Source organism: Lactuca virosa, chromosome 3, assembly GCF_052849685.1.
Source record: "Lactuca virosa cultivar CGN04683 chromosome 3, Lactuca_virosa_CGN04683_v6, whole genome shotgun sequence".
Lineage (NCBI taxonomy): Eukaryota > Viridiplantae > Streptophyta > Magnoliopsida > Asterales > Asteraceae > Lactuca > Lactuca virosa.
In genome coordinates, this window is record NC_136428.1 from 291,098,691 (window position 1) to 291,122,313 (window position 23,623).

General features: G+C 37.0%; 2 protein-coding genes across 11 annotated transcripts; both read left to right on the plus strand.

Moving 5' to 3' along the window:
• The first annotated feature begins 1,505 nt into the window (after positions 1–1,505).
• On the plus strand, positions 1,506–5,147 carry LOC145167259 (DHHC-type zinc finger family protein). The gene is made up of 5 exons (XM_079086394.1): positions 1,506–1,987; positions 2,512–2,694; positions 2,789–3,082; positions 4,013–4,246; positions 4,369–5,147. The coding sequence occupies exons 1-5, from the start codon at positions 1,889–1,891 to the stop codon at positions 4,867–4,869; spliced, it is 1,311 nt and encodes a 436-aa protein (XP_078942520.1). The 5' UTR covers positions 1,506–1,888; the 3' UTR covers positions 4,870–5,147.
• A 1,329-nt stretch (positions 5,148–6,476) lies between these two features.
• On the plus strand, positions 6,477–22,763 carry LOC145167260 (cytosolic enolase 3-like). 10 transcript variants are annotated; one of them, XR_013741028.1, is made up of 7 exons: positions 6,481–6,728; positions 6,920–7,016; positions 7,225–7,311; positions 7,421–7,593; positions 7,707–8,334; positions 8,433–8,567; positions 8,634–8,822. XR_013741028.1 is itself a non-coding variant. In XM_079086398.1 (6 exons), the coding sequence occupies exons 1-3, from the start codon at positions 7,072–7,074 to the stop codon at positions 7,538–7,540; spliced, it is 264 nt and encodes an 87-aa protein (XP_078942524.1). In that variant the 5' UTR covers positions 7,023–7,071; the 3' UTR covers positions 7,541–8,220; positions 8,282–8,334; positions 8,433–8,567; positions 8,634–8,822. The 10 variants fall into 10 exon arrangements, 7 of the variants coding, with proteins under 7 accessions (XP_078942524.1, XP_078942525.1, XP_078942527.1 ...); XR_013741029.1 differs by having other exon boundaries at positions 6,477–6,728; positions 7,129–7,311; positions 7,421–8,334; XR_013741027.1 differs by having other exon boundaries at positions 6,480–6,728; positions 7,421–8,334.
• Positions 22,764–23,623: the final 860 nt, after the last annotated feature.

A 23,623-nucleotide genomic window follows, 5' to 3' on the forward strand; every position in this document is an offset into this window, starting at 1 on the left:
CAACACGAAGAAGGAGGTATGGCATAACTTACTGCCTTTCTCTCTTTCTTCTTTCCTTCTGTCATGATGTTTAATGATGAATCATGGACATAACTGATAACATAACTGATATACAGTGACACTGACTCGATTGCATGCAGAGTAACTTTTCAGGCCAAGATCCACGTACTGGGTTTTTCACTTCAAATCTGATGATTTCTTTCATGAACTTTCACATGATAATTCTGTAACCTACATTACAATGAGAAAAAAGACATTTTTTTAAATTAGTCGGGAATCAATTTAATTTGGGAAGTATTGATTTTAATTTGACCTAAAAATTGAATTATAAATGTTTAGACTTTATATTACTCAACATTCATATTAGTCGTGTGGGTTGTTTTGGATTAAAATTCTGTTACTTTTATTCGTTAAAATTTTAATGTTTTGTCCCATTTAGTGATTGTTGGAGTTTCACAGTTAGACACAATCATATTTGCCTCAATATATGTTAGAATCTCACATCTCAATCAAATGATTTTTTATATAAAAAAAATCTCACATACCTAACATGATATTAGAGCTGAAGTCTGATACATCAATGACTTGGTGGATATGTTATCGGCTAGACAAGTCATATATGCCTACATACATATATATTTTGAAGTCTTATAAATCTCAATAAAAGTTATTTTATAGAGAAAATATAAGACTCCACACGATATAACATGGCAAGAGCCCCATTCTCCCATTTAAGAGACTTAATACATGTCTAATGTCATTAAAAAAAACAAACAAATCATGTTTAATGATCAATTCCATCGAACTTTCATATCATTGACTCAATATATGTCTAGCCATCTATGTTACACATTGTCCTATATGTTTTTACATATTTTGGAGTTGTTAGAATATGACTTGGATTTTAGCGACCCGAATTAAGTAAACTGATCCAGAACAAAGTAAAGAAACATGAATGACGATTTCGAAGAGATAAATGTTTGAAGTATGTTGACTGCGGTTTGTTCAGTTTTTTCCGCATTCACTTGCATATGAGCTCGACACAACAGTTGCTAGGGTTTATAGTTACAAGTATTCATAGTTAGGTATTCCAATGTAATTACATTAAAAACAGTTTAGTAATAGAATAGTTTTTCGATCCTTGTCTATAGACTACATAACATCCACCGAACCATATTAATACTTTGTATCTGTATAATTGTTTTTCCTTGATCGCTTATTTAACTATAGTCCAACCTCTAACAAGAGAACACATTTAACAACAACAACAACAAATGCTTTTACTTGGCTTGTTTTTATTTCATTCAAGACACATTGAATCTAGTCAACCAAATTATTAATTACCATGATTACTAATTTATTTCTCTTAATGTAGCGAAACAAATGTAGCATTTTCCCTTATAGGAGAAGCAGACCAGTCCAAAACACAAAATGACGTGGCCACTAAGATAACGCCACGTCACTTATTGACTATCCTGTAAAGCTAGAATGAGATATAGAGGAAAATAAAGTACACCCCACACACCCACACCCACACTCCCCAGACCCTACACTCAACAACACTCTCGCAAAAACCCTTTCCCTTTTCCTTTTCTTCCCTCTCATGGCTTGTCGGCCAATCAAACCCTGAAGTGAACACCCTTTAAAGTGTTCTTCCGTTCGTCGGAGTGAAAGAGTCGCCGAAATCCTACTTTTACATTTTCCTACGGCTCGAATTTTTGTTGTTGTTAATTTATTTAGTGGCTTTTTGGAATTGGTGGAGTATCGTCTTCTCTACTTTATATGATTTCTTGTTTCTCGAGCGCATTTACATTTTCAGTGTGTGTTGGAACGTATTAGTGAAGATCTCGAGTTCAGATTTGAGAAAAGGAAAAGACAGAGAGAAAAGATGTATGTGGTCCCTCCTCCGAAGCGCTCCGATCCTCTGTCTGGATCCACAAACGGGCAGGATAACTTGAGAATTTACCAGACATGGAAAGGCAGCAATGTAAGTGTTCTTTTGCTCGATCTCTTCGGATCAACCCGTTTTGTTGAGGTTTTGGTGAAAAATGTTTCATGAATCTCGGTTATGGCGACCTGCTTCTTAATTTCTTGGTAAATTTATGTAAGATCGACGATTAAGTTGCAGTCACTTCGTACAATTTACCCTAGAGCATTGCAACGCTAATTTCACAACAATTTACGTGTTTTTCTGCACTGCGCGTTGTGGTGTTTACTCGTGATACGCGTACCCTAGAAATTTTTATCATTTATTAGCTATTTCTTTTCATGTTGCGAAGATATTAGATTGAATTCGTGTTCATTTGCTGTCTTTTTCAAAATTTGACCTACAGAACACGCATAATAGTAACAATAATTCCTTCACAGTCATCATTTCCAGAAGAAATGGAAAAAAAAAACACACACACAATTTGATTTAAGAAAAAACCGACTTCTGTACATCAACCAAGTGCTTCAATGATATAATGAGATTATAGTATCCATTCTTATGTCAAATATTTTGCATTGCAGATATTTTTCCTTCAGGGAAGATTTGTATTTGGACCTGATGTAAGATCACTGGTGCTGACCATATTCCTTGTGGTAGCTCCTGTTTCAGTTTTCTGTGTCTTTGTTGCAAGAAAACTGATGAATGAATTTGAAGAACACTGGGGGATATCAGTTATGGTTGTGGCCATTTTATTCACAGTCCATGTAAGTTCCTCTCTGTTACTGAATATAGTTTCCAAATTAGATTATCATTCTAAACTTCTAATTCTAAAGTCATTTATATAATTAAATGTCTCAGGTTTTAGTACTTCTCCTTCTAACCTCTGGGAGAGACCCTGGTATTATTCCAAGAAATGCACATCCTCCAGAACCAGAAGGGTTTGATGGAAATGCTGAAGGTAGTAATCAAACCCCACAATTAAGGCTTCCACGTATTAAAGAAGTTGAAGTTAATGGTGTCACTGTGAAGATCAAATATTGTGATACTTGCATGCTTTATAGACCTCCTCGATGCTCACACTGTTCTATCTGCAATAATTGTGTTGAAAGATTTGATCATCATTGCCCTTGGGTTGGACAGTGTATAGGCCTGGTAAGAAGTGCATTCTCTGATTCTCTCTTAAAATTATCTTTATAGTTTATATTTTACATTTTTACGTTTATTTGTTAGGCCAATTTGTTAGATATGACAAAACAGAACAGATTGTACTACATTTTGCATGTGAGATTGATGTGAATGGGATAAAAGTTGCAATTTTTTGTCCCACATAAAAATGTGGGACAAAGACTTGCTATTGATCTCTTGTCTATGCAAAAGACGTAAATGCCCTTCTCTTGCTTGTTATTGAAAGTAAAAGCTAGGGTTAATCTCATAAAAGACCTTATATTTTGTGTTTTTTCCGGATTAAACCTTAACTTTTTTTTTTTCATGAAAAAGACTTTGCATTTTTTCATATTTTTCCAATCTGGCCCTTTTAGTCATTTTTCTCCAAAAAAAGTTGTAAAATGTGAGGGTTTTTTCAGGAAAAACTAAAAATGTTGAGGATTTATTTGGTGGAAACATTTAGAAGGTTGAGGGTTTTTTTCGGAAAAAAAAAAAGACAAAGTTAAGGATTTTTTCGGAAAAAACACAAAATATAAGGTCTTTTTCATGAAAAAAATAAAGTTGAGGTTTAATCCGGAAAAAGCACAAAATATAAGGTCTTCTATGAGATTAACCCTAAAAGCTATAAGCTTAAGGACCAAAAATGTTATGAAACCCTCTGATAAGGACCAAAATGCAAAAGTATCCGTTTTTGGACTTACATGAAAAGAACTGCTAAACACAGGGATCGGATTTGTAATTTAGTCTATTTTTTTGGTATGAAATTCTAAAACGTGGGGAAACATAGTAATTTTACGCATTAGATGCCAATTCCAAGTAAGGATCAATGTCTACTGTTGCTTTGTTTATATTTTGTGCATTTTCATGTTTTTTGTCCACTTTTCTTTAACTTTTTCATTTGATGAAATCTAATTGCAGAGAAACTATCGATTCTTCTTCATGTTTGTGTTCTCCACAACACTACTTTGCATATATGTGTTCAGTTTCTGCTGGATCTACATTAAGAGAATCATGGATTCAGAAGACATAACTTTATGGAAAGCAATGATCAAAACTCCTGCTTCCATTGTCTTAATCGTCTACACTTTCATATCAGTCTGGTTTGTTGGTGGCCTTACTGCCTTCCATTTATATCTCATCAGCACAAATCAGGTCATCAACAATTTTCATTATTTATTTTTTTTCCACTAATTGTAAGAAATAGAAATTTACTTTCATCTATCCAATTGTATCCTTTTTTTTTTTATGCTGATGTTTTCAATCTATCTTTATAGACAACATACGAGAACTTCAGATATCGGTATGACAGGAGAGCAAACCCCTACAACAAAGGAGTCTTAGAAAATTTTGGAGAAATCTTCTGCACAAGCATCCCCGAATCCAAGAACAAATTCCGTGCATACGTCCCGAAAGAACCCGGTCTCGGTGGCCGATCGGTTGGTGGCGGTTTTGTGTCCCCCAACATGGGGAAGGCGGTGGAGGACATTGAAATGGGGCGGAAGGCGGTGTGGGGCGACAGTGGTGCCGGAGTGGATAGCCAACTTAGTGACAATGAAGGCTTGAATATTAAAGAAGGTGGAATCGGAGAAATGTCGCCGGAGATAAGAACACAAGTTGATGAGGGCGATCGTGCGAATATTATACACGCAAGGCGGTCGAGTTGGGGGAGGAAGAGTGGGAGCTGGGAAATGTCGCCGGAAGTTCTTGCGTTGGCGGCGAGAGTTGGTGGCGGTGGTGGTGGCAGTACTAGCGGTCCGGCGGCGGTGAAGTTGTGAGTGGTAGGTTGGTTGATTAGTAGTGCGTGGTGGTAGATAGGATTTGGTGGTGATGTTTGGGTTGACACGGTGGTTTTATTGGTGTGGTTTTGTGAGTTGGGGGATGGGGTGGGATCATGTGTAAAATTAGTTGGTGTTATTCGGGGTTTTTTTTTTTTTTTTTTTAATCGTGTCTTTTGGAAGTTTTTTCTTGTACATTATTTGGCCTAAAACTCGTGGTTGAGTTGATTTCTTGTCAAGTTTTAACAATCGAATTGGATTTGGTGTTTATGAAGCAAGTTTTGGGTTTGTTAAATCATTCAATTAAATGTGATGTATCTAAAATATTGAGTACAACTGAGTTGTTATGTTACAAATACATACAATGAGGCATAGACATTTTTAATGCAATTAGGTAACTTAAATGATTTTTTAGTAAAAATTAAACATAACAAGACGAATTGGGCACATGACTTCTGCTAAATTTACAAAGTTCTACGAAATCACCCTGTTTCTACCCAAAAAAAAAAAAAAAAAAAAAAAGGTAAATCACATGTTTAACTTTAACATGCGGAAATAGGCCCCTTAAAAAACGTTTTTACGAAAAGAAAAAAAAATATTGTAAAATCTTCTAAAATAATTTGCACATCAAAGAAAAAGATTTATATTACACAACAAAAAACAATCTACTCTAATAAATGAAAATCAATATGTCATATGTCATTCTCTCATTACTTTTGACATTTGTAATTTTGTAATTTTTTTTGGATTAATAAAATCCAAATGTCAAATTCTAGGTTTTTTCAAAATTTAAAATTAAAATCCAAAAACTTTATTTAAATAAGTAATGTTTTAAATATGGTTTATTCATTTCTTATTTTAGATCCCCAATTTCCATCTATACTTATACTTATACGTCCTTGATTTGCTCAACAATTCACAAAGAAGGATTTCAAGATTTGATTCTCACCATAATCTTTCATTTTTTTTCTGAAAAAAAAATCAAATTTCAACTGAACATTATAATTAAATAAAAAAGTCGCAGCATCAGTAATGACATTTACAAAACCATTTATAAGATGAATTTCAATTCAATCTAATATTATGTAGTTTGTATGATTAAAAAATAATTTAGATATATCTTAAAAATATCAAAATATATTATACGAAAAACTTTTTGATAATGACACCAACAACATGCTTATCTAGCTTGTATTTGTTTTTTTTTTTATTTTACAAATAGAATTTTATTTAAATATATTTTTGAAAATAACAAAATAATAGAAGTTATTAACAAACTAAATTATTTCACTATAACTATTTTAAATAAAACAATGATATTACTATATATGATTGTAGTTTTTTTTTTCGAATATTAAAATTTGTATTTGATTGTAAAACACGATGATTTTATCATTAGTCTTAGGTTAAAACACATTGCTGATATTTTGATATTTAAACCTTAATATTTAACTTTTGTTTTAAATAACTCGTGTATTACACGGGTTTCACACCTAGTTATATATACTATTAATTGCTAAAATAGTGGTCAACAGGAAACTTTTGGTTTTGTCATTTGTGCCCTTTTTTTCTTTCCGTTCCTACTTTGGCCACAGACTTCACTCCACCGCCTTTCACTTCCCATCTTTCTTCTTATCTCAATTTGCTTCTGTTCTTCTATTCATCATTTTATCTTCTACCCACCATTTTCTTCCTTTGATGGCTTCACGTAGATTTATGATTCCTTTTGTTTGCCTCACCGGCTTCTGGCTCAACCAACTCCAGACCACCGTCTCCACCCTTCTTATTTGTCTGGATAGCCAGCGAACATCATAAACGATGAAGGAAGCTCATTGCTTCAACCTCCCTTCACCGACTATGTAAGCCAATAAGAATTTGTTGGTGTCTATGACCCTTCTTGAATAATCCTTTTCGTTTGGTCTTTGTAGATGAGTATCACACCCCTTATCTCTATCGACACCTCCTTTCACTTTCTCCATTCCCGCTGTTTTCGGCTTTCTACTGCCTTTATCCTCTTAATTAGCTCATTTTTTGTGTTGCTTTTATTCAGATTCAGGAATACACCTTCAGGAACAGGGAAGGGTATGGGTGTAATAATTGTCTTTTTCTGCTACCATCGGTGATGCCTCCCGTTATCACGATTCACGGTAAAAAAAAACCCAAAATTATCTTTTTGCCCTATTTTCGTTGTGTATTTCGATTATGATTCCTCTTTTTATAAATTCGAACGGACGAATTCTAAAATTCCAACACATCCAGGTTTGTTTATGATCGGATTACGGGGGGTAATTTGGTCCTTATTTGAGGTTATTGTAACATGACTATTTTATACATGATTTATAATTATATGCACAGGTTTTTGGTGATGAGTTGTTGATGTCAAATCCCAAAAATGTAGAAAGAGCCATCGAAGAACATGCTTGCAATGCTGTTCTTCTCAAGGTACTCTGTTTAAGTATTAGTAGAATATCTAAAAAATAAAACCACAACTCAAAAAGGAAAAAATGGGAAACTGCTGTATACGAAAATGAATGTTGAGAATATTTTGTAGGTGAACCAAGTTGGAAGTATGACAGAAGCCATTAAAGTAGTGAAGATGGAAAAGGATGACAATTGGGGTGTGGTAATATCACAAAGAAGTGGAGAAGCTGATGATTCTTTTTTTAGCTGATTTATCAGTGGGTCTTGCCACCAGTAAGAGAGCGCTCAGCCAAGTACAATCAGGTTTGTTTTTGACTTTTTACCTATTAAGTCAAAAAATTAACATCCATGTAAAGTGAAGTAAAATGGAATTGCAAATAACAAAGTTTCTTTTCTTAACATTTAATAACGCAAAGAAAGTAAATAACGGTTATGCCCTTACAATGATGAGGATGGAGGCTTTCACCGAGGTCAAGTGCTAAGAAAACAATGGTGACAAGAAGCAATATGTGACCATATATGTTCCTCATTTTGGAGTGTCTTGAGTTTTCTTTAAGGGTTCCACTGAGAGAATTTGAAGGGTAAAATGGTCAGAAAGAGATTATCTGGTTCACTTTCATTCAGCCAGGTGACTTCATCGATAGAAACGACGACTTCATGTAAGATCCATCTTCTACTTCAGGAACCATCGAATTGTTGACTACGACGCCCCCTGCACTTGTATTCCTCTTCAAGCATCAACTGCCTTCTTCCTGTGCTCTCTTCAAGATACGTGTTTCATTCTGAATCGATAGTTTCTATTGGTAGTTGTGGGTTTTTGATTCCATGCTTTCAATTGGTGGTTGTGAGTATCCCTTCATGTTATCCCGATAAGTAGATTTGTGCTGCTTTATGTTCTGACAGCCTGAGAGGCGAGCTTTCATCCATGAGGTTAAAATTTTGACTTTGATTTTATTGATGCTCTACTTGCTTATATATTGCTTATATATAGGTTTTTGATTCCATGCTTTCAATTGGTGGTTGTGAGTATCCCTTCAGGCCCAGGTTTTAAACATTTTTTTTTGTTTTTTTTAATTATTAACAGATTTCATGGGCTATAATTTATTAAAAAAATAAAATCTTTTTGTTTAATTCATTTGTAGGGCCCAGATGGTGGTGTACTTTCTTATTTGCAAAATCTTGGATATAAGAAGCCATATATAAGCTTCATGGATAGCATAACAATGGAATTTTGGATTGCTGTATTTGATCCTACCCACTACAAAATCATAACACAGGTAAAGTCAACATTTTAGCATTAAATATTTAAATAAAAACAAAAAATGAAATTGGCTGGCTTCTAGATGTCAGGTTTGCTTATGTAGCAGCTAAGGCTTCACCAGATGGATTATGTACATATACACGTTGAAAGAACGAAAAAAAAATTTGAATCAGCGCCAACGGGCGCGCATGATTCCATCTAGTTTTATATTGTAGTACCTATAATAATAATAATAATAATACAAATTTGGACTATCCAACTTGAATAATAAGGTGTCTAAAAAGAAATATGGGTTTTATCCGAAACATATATTAACTCGCCGTTCTAATAATAATAATAATAATAATAATAGTAATATTATTATTATTATTATTTATAGAATTTCGTAGATTTGAACTACACAATTTATGATATCTGATTTGTAAATGAAAAGGAAAAAAATTGTAAAAATTTGAAATAACCAATTGGAAAACATATTTTAAAAACAAATAAGAGTTTTGCGGAATATACAGGTCTGAATGAAAATATTTGAAAGTGTACGAGTACGATGGTGTAATAATCTTATAATCATACCATCTAGTTTAAGAGAGCAGAACAACATAGTATTGTTGCCTTCTAAATATTTATAACATCATTACTGTCATCACCTATAGGTTAACCTGGATACACGTCAAAATAAGTATATTACGTTTTTGGAAACCTGGTGAATAATATCGGGATACAACACCTTGTAACCCAAAGGGAGAGACTCTTCCTTTAGACCAATGTACAACCCCCTTGTTAAAATAAATTTGAGTGTAAACATCGTAAATGTGGAGAAAGAAACATTAAGATAAGGGTTATTTCCATAAAAGACCCTACATTTTGATTTTTTTTCTTTTTAGACCTAAAAGTTTTTTCTTTTCCGAAAAAGACCAAACTTTTACCTTTTACTTGTTACTTTAGACCCTAATAGGTAAATTAAGTATTTTTATTTCATAAAAGACCCAACATTTTGTACTTTTTTCCAGTTTAGACCTAAAATATAAAAAACGTGATTATATCCTTTAGTTTAAAAATATACATCGATTTAAACAATATAGTTATTATGCCTACATTTATTTATGATTGTAAAATTCTTTGTCCATGTATATTTATAAAAAAAAAGACCCTATATTTTGTAGTTTTTTCCGTTTTAGACCTAAAATGTTTTTTTTTTCAAAATAAACTCAACTTTAAAATTGGTTATAATCTTTAAGACCAAATATATAAGATACTTTTTTATTACGCCGAAAAAGAAAGTACACATGTATACACTAAAAAATATTATCTGATCTATTATCTTTTGAACGAATATAACCTAGAAGAATTGCAAAATTTTATTTTTGTCTAAAAGATATATCTTGGATATATATTATATCATTAAACTTGATATATTATTTATAAAAAATGTTATTATTACTGCTAATAAAAAGTTCGATGTTAATTTGATATTTTTTTGTAACATGGATAATACATGGCTAGGAAGAATCTTTTAGCATAATAACATTTTTTTTTATTTGTAGGAAATAAACATACCAGGTAATTTAACAAAACTGTATACAAAATATTTTTTTTTAGTTTGTCTATTATACTTATTTCGTGAGTTTGGACATATTTCCCTCTCTCACTTTTCTATATTATTTTTTTGGTTGAATTTTTTAATCAATTTTTTTGGAACAGTTAACAAACGAACTAACTATCATACTCCTAAACCAAAGCCATAGAATATTTTGTAGCATTAGCCCGTTATTGAATAATATGGTATAACTATATCAAATACATACATAAAAATATTAATCCTAAACATTCATAATAGTTTTGTTTAGATATATCAAATTCAAGTTTTGTTTAAAATTGCAAAATCTTATTTTGTATACAGTTTATTAAATTACATGGTATATTGTTTTTTTCTACAAATAAAAAAGTTGTTATTATGCTAAAAGATTCATCTTAGCCATGTATTGTCTATGTTACCAAAAAACATCAAATTAACATCGAACTTTTTATTAGCGGTAATAATAACATTTTTTATAAACAATATATCAAGTTTAATGATAATATATATATATATATATATATATATATATATATATATATATATATATATATATATATATATATATCCAAGATAAAGTTTAATTATATCTTTTAGAAAAAAATAAAATTTTGTAATTCTTCTAGGTTATATTCGCTCAAAAGATAATAGATCAGATAACATTTTTTTGTGTATACATGTATACTTTCTTTTTCAGTATAGTCAAGAAGTACCTTATATATTTGGTCTTGAAGATTATAACCAATTTTAAAGTTGAGTTTATTTTGAAAAAAAAAAAACATTTTAGGTCTAAAATGGAAAAAAATAACAAAATATAGGGTCTTTTTTTTATAAATATACGTGGAAAAAGAATTTTCCAATCATAAATAAATGTAGGCATAATAATTACATTGTTTAAATCGATGTCTATTTTTAAACTAAAAGGATATAATCATGTTTTTATACAATTAGTCTTGAAATAAAAAACATTTTAGGTCTAGATTGGAAAAAAGTATAAAATATAGGGTCTTTTATGAAATAAAAATACTTAATTTACTTGTTAGGGTCTAAAATAACAAGTCAAAGCTAAAAGTTAGGTCTTTTTCGGAAAAGAAAAAAGTTTTAGGTCTAAAAAGAAAAAAAATCAAAATGTAGGGTCTTTTATGAAAATAACCCTTAAGATAAAAGTAATTTGCACAGTCATATAAAAATAGTAACGTTCTCATTAAGGTCAAGCACTTAAACATCTCTTGCTTGGACTCTCCCACCGATGAAAACACTTATGCAAAACATCTCTCATTTGGATTGTCTGGTTGATGTAAGCACTTATCACTCATTTGGACCACTAATTCTCGTAAATACCGTAAATATATGCAAATTCAAATGTTCGTAATTCTCACCAAAGTCAATCTCAAGTTTAACATTACACGTAATAAAGTGAGACGTGTCTCACTATCTCATAATGTGAAATAGTCTCGGAATTAGGATAATATGTCGATCCACAAAATCCATATACAAGTAGCTAGCTCATATGCAAGTAGAGCATGTCTAGAATACCACACTCGTTCCCATTTCTCGTTTTTGCTACCAAGACATCTTTTGGACCCTTTAGTATGATCCCATTGTACTCTAAATGCACAAGTTCACGTGAGGAGACCTTTGCAAAAGAAAACATATTTGTCTATTTTTAAAACAAACATCTATAAAAATGTATCTTCACGTATGCACAATAATACATATAATAGGCACATAAGTACGTAACACATAGTAAATCGCGCCCTAAATACTCAAAACATCACTTAAATATTTTTAGGGAAAACAACCAAAAAGGGTAATATAGTTCTCATTATGTACACATTTCGCCCTTATAAGCCCTTTAACTTGTACGCATTCAATTTTTATGATCGACTATTTTAGGTTAAGTTCTCAGTTTTGTTCACATTCAGTTTTTATAGCATTAGAGTGAGTGTGCTAGTAATAGTAAGACAAAATGTTTTATTTAAACTTGTGAGAGCAAATGTTGTAATTATCTCATATATATATATATATATATATATATATATATATATATATATATATATATATATATATATATATATATATATATAAAAGAAAAATTAAACCTTATAAATTTAGTGTCTTTTATTAATTCTAGTTAACATGCGCGGACACAATGTTAATAATTAATATTATTTAAATATTCAATTTTATAAATTCAACTTAAAAACAATATTAAATCAATTAAATATTCAAATGTAAATCACCATCTAAATAATATTTAAATAAAGAGGGAATATCCAAAATTCGAAATACATCAGATTTGTTTCTTTCTCAATAAGTTAGCAAACTTGCGTAGCAAGTTAGGGTTCCAATGGACTTGATCCACACACGCCGTGCCAGACCTACAAAAGACGTGCTGCGTCCAATCGATCTCCAGGTTTCTTTTCCAATTTCATTTTTAAGGGTTTGTGGTTATTAAACCCTGACTTAGGATATAAGAAAAATCGATAAAAACCAACAGAATAATTCCGCACCCTAAAAACCTAAAATCCAAAAAAATAATTTAAAGAAATAAAATTCAAATCAATTTGGAATATAAGTGCAAGTAATTAGGAACCAATGACTATGATACCACTATTGAGTTATAGGCATTCAGTACACATGAATATAGCAACGGAAGACTTAAACGAAATTCTTATGTACATGTGCAACATATAATGATCTAGGTTTTAATATATTATTATGACTACTAAGAAAGACAAAATAACATCTCTTTTACAGTTAGAGACTTTCTGGATTGCGATCTTGTCATTGTCACCTTATTTCGATGGGGAGCATCCAAAATAGAATCCCTCTAATGGTATCACATCCACCAAACTAGAAAAGGAGTAATTTTCATAAACCTTAGAGTGAGTTAGGAAATCGTTCCAAGGAAAGGAAGGAAGACCGACTCGGAGAGTAGGACTGTCATAATGAAACCCTAATATTTGGGTTTGCACCCTATTTAAAGAACTTATAACGCCCCAAACTAGCCTCCATTGTCCCTCCCAACCCAGAGAAAACCCTAACTCGAACCCTAAGCCTCTATTGTGTGTTCTTGAGCTTGTTGGTGCCTTTTTGTGTGTTTTGAAGTTGGAAAAGAGGAAGGAAGCTTGGGAGTTCAAGTAGAAGCAAGAAGATCTAGAGGTTTTGCTCCATTCTCATTTCATTCAAGGTAAAAAGCTGGAACCTTGACCATCTATCTCTTAGATCTTGATTTGGTGCCATTTTCTACCCTTCTTATGAGTTTAGTGAAGCTATAATCGGATTTTGTGTGTGTGCTTGGAGTTGCACTTCAGATATGGAACCATTGGGGGTCCTTATGGCATAAAGGTGCTAACTTTGTTGCTATAAGCACCCCATGCATCTTATAGACTTCTTTTATGGTATTTTGAGTCAAAAACCCCATGCATGGACGTAAAGATTGGAACTTTACGTATGAAATGGACCTTAGGAGGTCAGATCTATGGTTTTGATGCATTAAGACCCATTATAATCGACTGTATAGTTTTGGTCATAGTGGTACTCGACGAGTCTCTTGGGTTACTCGGCGAGTCGGGTCGTATTTTTCCCCAATGTCTTCTGAAAGTGGTTTTTGGTTGAGGGGAGGGAACACTCAGCTTGTTAGGGGGTTTGTGTTGGACTTAAAGATCAAAGGACTCGGCGAGTTCAATAATGGACTCAGCGAGTTCAAGGAAATGTCCCAACCCCATTAAGACAGACTCGACGAGTTTAAGGAGAACTCGGCGAGTCATAGACTGGACACATTCATACGGATGAAGATAAACTCGACGAGTTCAAGGACGAACTCGACGAGTCGGTTGAAGATGGTCCCGATGTTATGGTTGAAGGAGAACTCGTCGAGTTCTTGCTAGAATCGATGAGTAAAATCGGGGTTGAAGCATTTTGAAAGGATAGGGTCTCGACGAGTTGGCGGACCAACTCGGCGAGTCGAGTCAACTGGATGTTGACTTTGACCAGGGTTTGACTTTGACTTTGACCTGGACTTGAGTTGACCCTTGCAAGGGAAAGTTGTGAGTATGAATTAGTAATCGAGAAAGGTTTGTTGTGTAGGGATTGAGGAGTTGAGACGAGTGGAATTTCGTACCGAGGACTGTGCAGACACTACACGACATCGAGGTGAGTGTCCTTCCAGTAGTGGTGGGTCTACGGCCACAATGCCGGCCCACTAGTAGGAGTTGTATGTTAGATGATTGTCTTTGTGATAATTATCTAGGTTTGCTACTACTTGATGTGTTTTATGTGCTAGCCTGATATGATGTTAGGTGATAGTAGCAGTATTCGGTCGTTAGGACCGAAGGGTAGGTCGGGCACTCCAGATATGCCTGACAGTATGTTATGCTATGTTATTTTGTGATAGTAGTAGGGGGTGAAATAGTCCCCGTAGCCAGTTGGGATAAACTGGAGGGTAGGTTAAGCACCCCAGAACTGCTTGACATGGGTAGGTCAAGCACCCCAGAACTACTTGACATGGGTAGGACGGGCACCCCAGAATTGCCTGTCAGGGTAGGTCGGGCACCCCAGAATTGCCCGACACTATGTATGTTGTTTGGTATGTGGTATGATGGGGGAACTCACTAAGCTTCGTGCTTACAGTTTACAGTTTTGTTTTCAGGTACCTCTTCATCGAAGGGGAAGAAGCCGGCACGGTAGCAGCGCATCGTACACACAGTCGATTTCCGCACTTTGAGATTCATGGGATTGTACTCTGATTTTATTACTATTTGATGATATGATTTTCAGACATGTTTATTATGATTTATGGATCGATATGATATCGACAATGTGTTGGCAAACGATTTTTATAAGTTACTTTAAACAAAAAATTTTGGCCTGGAAAATTAGGATGTTACAAGTTGGTATCAGAGCCTTGGTTTGAAGGATTCGGACACACCTTCGGGGGTGTCTGGACTCAAATCGAGGGTTTGAAAGATTTTTACAAGAAAATCACTTTTCTAAAATCTAAAATGAAAAGGTTTTAAGAAAGAACAAGGTGTGTGATGCGTGCGACCAGCCGAGCTCAAGTAAGTTTTCCCCAAGATACCCATACATGTTATGTTATGATATGATTATGAGAACTGCATGCTAGATTAGGGCTAAGGATCTAGGAAGGACGCCTTGTATGCCTGTTATATGTGTATGAGAACTGCATGCTAGATTAGGGCTAAGGATCTAGGAAGGATGCCTTGTATGCCTGTTATATGTGTATAAGAACTGCATGCTAGATTAGGGCTAACGATCTAGGAAGATGCCTTATGTGCCTGTTATATGTGCCTATTGAGTTATATGCTAGAAATGATTAGTCAGTAATATGCTGACCTGAATAGGATATGCTTGGTATGGTTACTTAATGCTCGAATGCTGCTTGCCTTGTGCTTTTAGGGATTCTGGTTATCTTTAACTAACTAGTAAACGACTACGTTAAGTTACATATTGCGAGGACTAAATAATTTCAGAAGGTTAGGTCTAGCCCTATTGCACAGCTCTTGTATGAGTCCAACCATTGTAGGGTAGGACCTCTCATTCGAAGAATTATCTGGTCTTAGTGATATGTAATGGTATTCGCAAGCTAGTTAGGTAAAGGTGGCAGGAATTCCTTATGCAGCTGATGGCGGAGAGTGGGTCGGAGAGTTACCCTAGGGCAAGCCTAGGATGAGATTAGTGCAGAGAACAGTAGCAGTAAAAGGGACTTGGTGGAGTCAAGGCAATTCTTGAGGAAAGTATGGATAGATGTGGAAGGTAGTAGGGACCCACACTACTGAAAGCAGAGGATCCGTACTCGAGTCAAGGAGGGCTACGATAAAACCAGGAAACTTGTAGTGTGTGTGTGATCCCTCGATAATAATGAGTATTCTGATGGATCTATGATATGTTGCAGAATGGTGACCCTACGTACTAGACCTATTGACAGTTCGGGTGCCGGTGAGGGATTTGGATCAGGATCGGGTTCAGGAGCCGGCCAGCTCGAGGAGCAGATGAGAGAGTTTATATTAGCTGAGATTACACACAGTATATTAGAGCAGACTCCTTTAATCTTCGGTACAATCAATGAGGGGATTTTGGAGCTTTTGGATAGCCGCCTCGAGGCCTTTCGGGCCGAGATCGCTACGAGGCAGTTAGGGGCTCCTCTGGGGCCCAATGTTTATGGATAACGGGGATCCCTCGGAAGGGAGGATCCCGTTATTATTTCTTGTCATCAGGAATCAGAGGTGGGTAACACATCTGGTCTTCAGGAAATTCCATTACATGCTTGGATTGTTGTGGAGGTTTCGCGAGCCCTCCGCGAGGAGTTGCCCGGTATCATTGGGCGTGTTACGGACAAGTTGACCGCTAAGTTCCAGAGTCATACGGTGGCTATTCAGACAATTGATGAGGTAGTCGGGGTAACTCGGGAGCAGGAGATTGGTTGGGATGGAAAGCTCGGAAAAAGGAAGCGGGTGCCTATCTCGGGACGATTAGAAGGGGGTGGAGAGACCGACTCGGCTGACTTCGGTGCTGGAAGTCAGGGAGGTCTTGAGGTGTGTGGCAAGTGTGGGGGAACCCATGGGTTTTCTTGTCACAAGTTTAGGTGTTTCAAGTGTGGAGAAAGAAGGCATGTGCATCGGGATTGCAAGAAAGATCAGATATGTTTTCATTGTCACCAGTCGGGTCATTTCAAGTCCCGATGTCCTGTTTTGGATGCGGGACGAGTTCGGGATCCAGCGCCCATCGTTCCACAGAAAGTCAAGATCGAGCCGCACTAGATCGTTGATATGTAATTTGAATTCCCCTTTTCTGTAATGAGATTATGGTGTAATTACTCTTAATCAACATTTGTATTTGCTTTGAAATCTCACTGAGTTTTGGGTAAGTATATCTATGGGTTTATTTCTCTACTTGTATTTAGATGGTGATTTCGAGAAATATCATATGCCAATTGCATACTGTGAATTGTTAATGGGTTAGAAGAGAGTTGTATTTCGCCTAGAGAGTCCCAAGTATTTGGTTGTTATTTAGGGTTGAGGTCGAGACCGGCTCAGGGGTATCGAGTGGAAGGTATGTGGTTAGCTCCATCGGAATAGTTCTCTCGCAGCGTTGGAGTATAGCGATTTCATCGTTTGTTCTGGTTGTACTGACGGTGGCTTATGGGAGAACATTTGGGTTCTAGCACTACTATTGCTAGGAGAGGCGCGGTAGTAGAAGGATACTGGTGTTAGTCACAGGGGTTGCGACCGGATAGAGTTTAGTGGTTCTAAGAGAATGGAAGTTGGAGCGAGGATCATCAGTCAGAGTAAGGTCAAGGTTTCTAGTCGCCAGCATAGGAACTCAAGGAGTTGGTATAGTACTAGGGAAGGAGGATCGAGGTGTCGGACTGGACCATATATCAAGAATACTCTTCAAGATTTCAGAGGATGGGAGATCTTAGGGTTAGCTAGTAATCGATCATTAGCACTGGTAAGCGCTGGGTGTAATCAGTGGATTTCAAAAGGCGTTCATCTAGTCTTCAGTAATCGCGCGATCTTTAGAAGTGGGCTAGTAACGAATCACTAGCAAGGCTAAACGTAGGAAGTCAGTGAGTCTATCGTGTGAGGGAGAAAGGGACGGGAATCCTCCAACGCTCGCATACTATGAAGACTTAGTCAAATCTAAGTGGAGGAGAAACCATCATGTATATAGAAGTAGGAGCGGTTTTGAAGCTGGGATGGGTGTCACATCCTTGTCAGGAGAAAGGCGGCCAAACGGCTGTATGGATTGAGAGTAGTGTAAGTTGGAAGTTCGGGAAGCTTGCCAACATCAAGATTGCATTCTCGTGATGGGTGATGGCAGGCCTTAAGAATCAGGTTGGGGATTCCAGTCAGGACATGAGTTCAGTTGAGAGTTAGGTCAAGCGCGTGTTCGATCTAGTATGGAAAGTGTGTTAAGCCTACGGGTGTAGCCGTAGCATCCACAAGATTGACAGACAGTGATAGAAGTGTTGTAAGTCTGCAGGTGTAGCCATGACATTCACAAGGTTGTTAGATAGTGATAGAAGTTTTGTAAGTCTGTAGGTGTAGCCGTAGCATTCACAAGGTTGTCAGACAGCGTTGGAGCGTTGTAAGCGTGTGGGGGTAGCCGTAGCTTTCACTGGGTTAATAGATAGTATGGGAGTGATGTTAGATCATGGGATGAACCGTAGCACCCACCAGTTTGGGTACAACAGTGAAGGCGTGGCAAATCCATGGATTAGTTTCCAGATTTTCCCCCATATTAATTAAATCTGGTTGAGCCAGTGATAAGACCCTGGGAACGCCACTACAGTTATGAGATCAAGGAAGCGAGGGACCGCATTAGGTCTTTTGTGATATGATGCCATCCTTAGTCATGATGCATTCACTTTTTGCTTTGGACTTGGTGATGTCAGGATTCGATGTATGGACCCGAATAGTGGGAGCAGGAGGTCGTTAGAGCCACAGTGGTGAGATAACTAATCGCAACTATTGTCAGAAAAGGATTTCGTTCGGAAGTCGTGTAGGGCGACTGCGTGGGAGTCTTTTGGCTTCGTAACCGTGCCAGAAACTGGTACTCAGATGGCTGGCGAAGGAAATGAGACCGGGAAGGTCTCGATAGATTTGGAAAGCAGCTATGTAGCAGCGTGCTGTTTCCGGCAGTTCTAGTGTTTCAGACAGTATTAGTGTTTTAGATTTGCAAATACGAACAGAGTGACCGATTGATTGGGAAATGATAAGTCACTCACAGTGGGATTAAATAATCTCAGAGTAGTCGATTTGATCCTATTGTGCAGCTCTCAGATGAGTCTAACCGTGACAGGGACGAATCTTCTACTCGAAGGATTATCTGGTCCTTTCGTCGGGGGTAAGTGTTCTGTAGCCGTTGACGGATAGTAGCTTGTTCCCTTTTCAGCAGCAGCATAATGAGTGACAGTACGGTCGGAGGGGTCTGACCGGAAACCAGACCACTGAGACCTTAGGGTTCAGATTTTAAGAGAAGTAGGATTGGTTCTACTCGAGAGATTGAGGAATCCTTCTCCTTTGAGTTTAAATAATTACTCTAGGGATGATTCTAGAAGATTGGGTTAGGCCGATGTATGATCAGGGTTGAAAAGGTTATGATTGTTTTGGCTATCAGTTGAGAGATTGACCAAGAGTTGTTTAGCAGGGGCGCGCTGTCGAGAAGCCAGTCTATGGTAGATTTCAGGTCTCAGAATCTAGCAATGGGATGTGATGATTCATGAGGTTCGGGGGAAATGTAAGGATAGGTCCTTGGATCTCAAGTTATGGATTTGGAACCAAATTATGTATGCAATGGTATTCTAGTCTAGGGTATTCCATCGTGAGGATGACCGGACCCTATGATTGATTGGACCTGACGCGTTTGGTATTCCAGCCCGAGGGTTGATTGGGCCAAACATGTGCGTGAAACGACGGTATTCCATCCTAGTCAGTGTTGTAAAAATCGGCCTACTCGGCCGATTACTTGGAATCGGCCCTCCACCAAGGCGAGTTTTGTGAACTCGGAAAAAAAACTAGGATTAAGTCAAAATCGGTCAACCTTGGTAAAAAATCAGTCAATATCTCTCCAAATCGGGCCTACTCGGTCTTACTCGGGCCTACTCGGTCTTACTCGGGCCTACTCGGTCTTACTTGGGCCTACTCGGTCAAACTCGGTCAACTCGGTCAAACTTGGTCAAAGTGTCAAAATTGTCATAAAAAGAGAAAAAAGAATTTCAAGATTAATATGTATAATACACTTTATGATATATTATTTAACACACACATTGATTATTACTACATATATCTTAAATTTTCAGTAAATATTCACGAATTGAGACAATTGTGTGTATTTCAGGTTTTATGTATTCACATGTATCTAATTTTGTTATATATTTCAATCAAATTATGATTTTAACTTATAATTTTGACATATAAAATTTTCTTAAAAATATTTCTACACAAATTACCAAATCCGCGTACTCCCGAGTACTCGCTACTCAGTAGTCGGCCGAGCAGGTACCGAGTAGCGAGTTCTGCAACCTTGATCCTAGTTATGACTGGACCCGACGTAAGCATGCCTGTTATTCCATCCGAGGCTGATTGGGCCAGGTATGAATGTTTGTGCTTGATAGCTGGTTGTTTGTGTATGTTGTTGTGGAGCTGAAGGATGCATTATCCTGTCAGCACAAAAAGGATTCATTCCAGGAAAAGAGGAAGTCGGCTCCCGATACCTTGAATCATCAGGATTACTGCCAGGGTTGACAAAGTAGCACATGGGTTAGGTCTCCCGGAGGAACTCAGTCATGTTCGCGAAACTTTTAACGACTTGCCATTGTGAAAGGAACCATGTTGGATGAGAAGACGATTGTACCGCTGAGTGATATGTAGGCCAAAGAGTGCCTGAACTACGTAAGGAGACCAGTGGCCATCGTGGAAGGGAAGGCAAAGATTCTATGTAGCAAGGTAATACCTTTAGAAAAGATGTAATAAGAACAGCAGAGGGAATCTGAGTAGACTTGGGAACCGGAGATTGAGAAGCAAGAACATTGGCCGAAATTGCTCGTCGCAGCAGACTTCGAGGACGAAGTCAAAAATAAGTGGGGGAGATTTGTAGCATTCGGTTCCTGGTACGTATTTAAATTCAAGTAGCTTCATGATTTGCTCTGGGACTCAGCGAGTTGGAGGCCCAACTCGTCGAGTAGACCCGACATTATGCGGGGGTTTTAAGTGACCTACTCGACGAGTCGGGAGACCGACTCGTCGAGTAGGACTGTCTGAATGAAACCCTAATATTTGGGTTTTCACCCTATTTAAAGAATTTATAACGCCCCAACCCAGCCTCCATTATCCCTCCCAACCCAGAGAAAACCCTAACTCGAACCCTAAGCCTCTATTGTGTGTTCTTGAGCTTGTTGGTGCCTTTTTGTGTGTTTTAAAGTTGGAAAGGGGGAAGGAAGCTTGGGAGTTCAAGTAGAAGCAAGAAGATCCATAGGTTTTGCTCCATTCTCAGTTCATTCAAGGTAAAAAGCTGGAACCTTGACCATCTATCTCTTAGATCTTGATTTGGTGCCATTTTCTACCCTTCTTATGAGTTTAGTGAAGCTATAATCGGATTTTGTGTGTGTGCTTGGAGTTGCACTTCAGATATGGAACCATTGGGGGCCCTTATGGAATAAAGGTGCTAACTTTGTTGCCATAGGCACCCCATGCATCTTGTAGACTTCTTTTATGGTATTTTGAGTCAAAAACCCCATGCATGGACGTCAAGATTGGAACTTTACGTATGAAATGGACCTTAGGAGGTTAGATTTATGGTTTTGATGCATTAAGACCCATTATAATCGACTGTATAGTTTTGGTCATAGTGGTACTCGACGAGTCTCTTGGGTGACTCGGCGAGTCGGGTCGTATTTTCCCCAATGTCTTCTGAAAGTGGTTTTTGGTTGAGGGGAGGGAACACTCAGCTTGTTAGGGGGTTTGTGTTGGACTTGAAGATCTAAGGAATCGACGAGTTCAAGAATGGACTCTTCGAGTTCAAGGCAATGTCCCAACCCCATGAAGACGGACTCGACGAGTTCAAGGAGAACTCGGCGAGTCATAGACTGGACACATTCATATGGATGAAGATGAACTCGACGAGTTCAAGGACGAACTCGGCGAGTTGGTTGAAGATGGTCTCGATGTTATGGTTGAAGGAGAACTCGTCGAGTTCTTGCTAGACTCGACGAGTAGAATTGGGGTTGAAGCATTTTGAAAGGATAGGGACTCGACGAGTTGGCGGACCAACTCGGCGAGTCGAGTCAACTGGATGTTGACTTTGACCAGGTTTTGACTTTGACTTTGACCTGGACTTGAGTTGACCCTTGCAAGTGAAAGTTGTGAGTATGAATTAGTAATCGAGAAAGGTTTTTTGTATAGGGATTGAGGAGTTGTGACGAGTGGAATTCCGTACTGAGGACTGTGCAGACACTACATGACATCGAGGTGAGTTACCTTCCAGTAGTGGTGGGTCTACGGCCACAATGCCAACCCACTAGTAGGAGTTGTATGTTAGATGATTGTCTTTGTGATAATTATCTAGGTTTGCTACTACTTGATGTGTTTTATGTACTAGCCTGATATGATGTTAGGTGATAGTAGCAGTAGGGGGAATAGTCCCCGAGTTGGGTCGTTAGGACCGAAGGGTAGGTCGGGCATCCCAGATATGCTTGACAGTATGTTATGCTATGTTATTTTGTGGTAGTAGTAAGGGGTGAAATAGTCCCCGTAGCCAGTTGGGATAAACTGGAGGGTAGGTTAAGCACCCCAGAATTGCTTGACATGGGTAGGTCAAGCACCCCAGAACTACTTGACATGGGTAGGACGGGCACCCCAGAATTGCCTGTCAGGGTAGGTCAGGCACCCCAGAATTGCCCGGCAGTATGTATGTTGTTTGGTATATGGTATGATGGGGGAACTCACTAAGCTTCGTGCTTACAGTTTACAGTTTTGTTTTCAGGTACCTCTTCATGGAAGGAGAAGAAGCCGGCACGGTAGCAGCGCATCGTACACACAGTCGATTTTCGCACTTTGAGATTCATGGGATTGTACTATGATTTTATTACTATTTGATGATATGATTTTGAGACATGTTTATTATGATTTATGGATCGATATGATATCGAAAATGTGTTGGCAAATGATTTTTTATAAGTTACTTACTTTAAACAAAAAATTTTGGCCTTGAAAATTGGAATGTTACAGAACAAGATCAATCATCTAAGTCTGTTGCAAGGACTTCTTCTTCCCGCCGATCCTCCTCTAAAAGTACTATGGTAACTAAGGTAAGTTCCAGAGAAAACGTCTATGGAAATGACTCAGAAGAATATGTATATGGATCAATAGGAGTCATGCCTAACATCTTCATCAATCCAAGGCCTACTCCAAAAATTATCACTGGTCAGAAGCCTGTAGGAAAACCTATTAAATCATCCTCTAACTCCACAAATTGACATTCGAAGGAACACAAGTCCACTGTCGGGTTTGGACCTTCCATGGAAAAAATTCAAAGTCCTTAAAGCCAAGCTTGATTCGATCCTTCAATAATTTTCTTAGTCTTTTTCTTCTAAAAAAAGTTAATTTCTACAGAAGAACTTGAAGCAGCTCTTCAAAAGGTATTATCAAAATCACTTGAATCCAAAGAAGCCAAGCTCCATAAGCTCAAAGATTTTGGAACTAATGTTTCCAAGTCTATCACAGAAATCTACGAATACTTTTTTATCACAAGAAGTTTGTTACAAAAGCTTTTGGAATATTTTCTACTCAAAACGGAAAGAAACATGGTGATGAGGATGATAAGTTTCACCAGGATCTGTGTCACTATCAGATTAACAGTTTGGTCATGACTAATGTATATACGAAGCTTTCAGGGAACTTATTGAAAATAACTAAGTGTCCTAGAGAAAAAACCCAAGAATATGGGCTAATACATCAAAAAGGTTGGTGAAT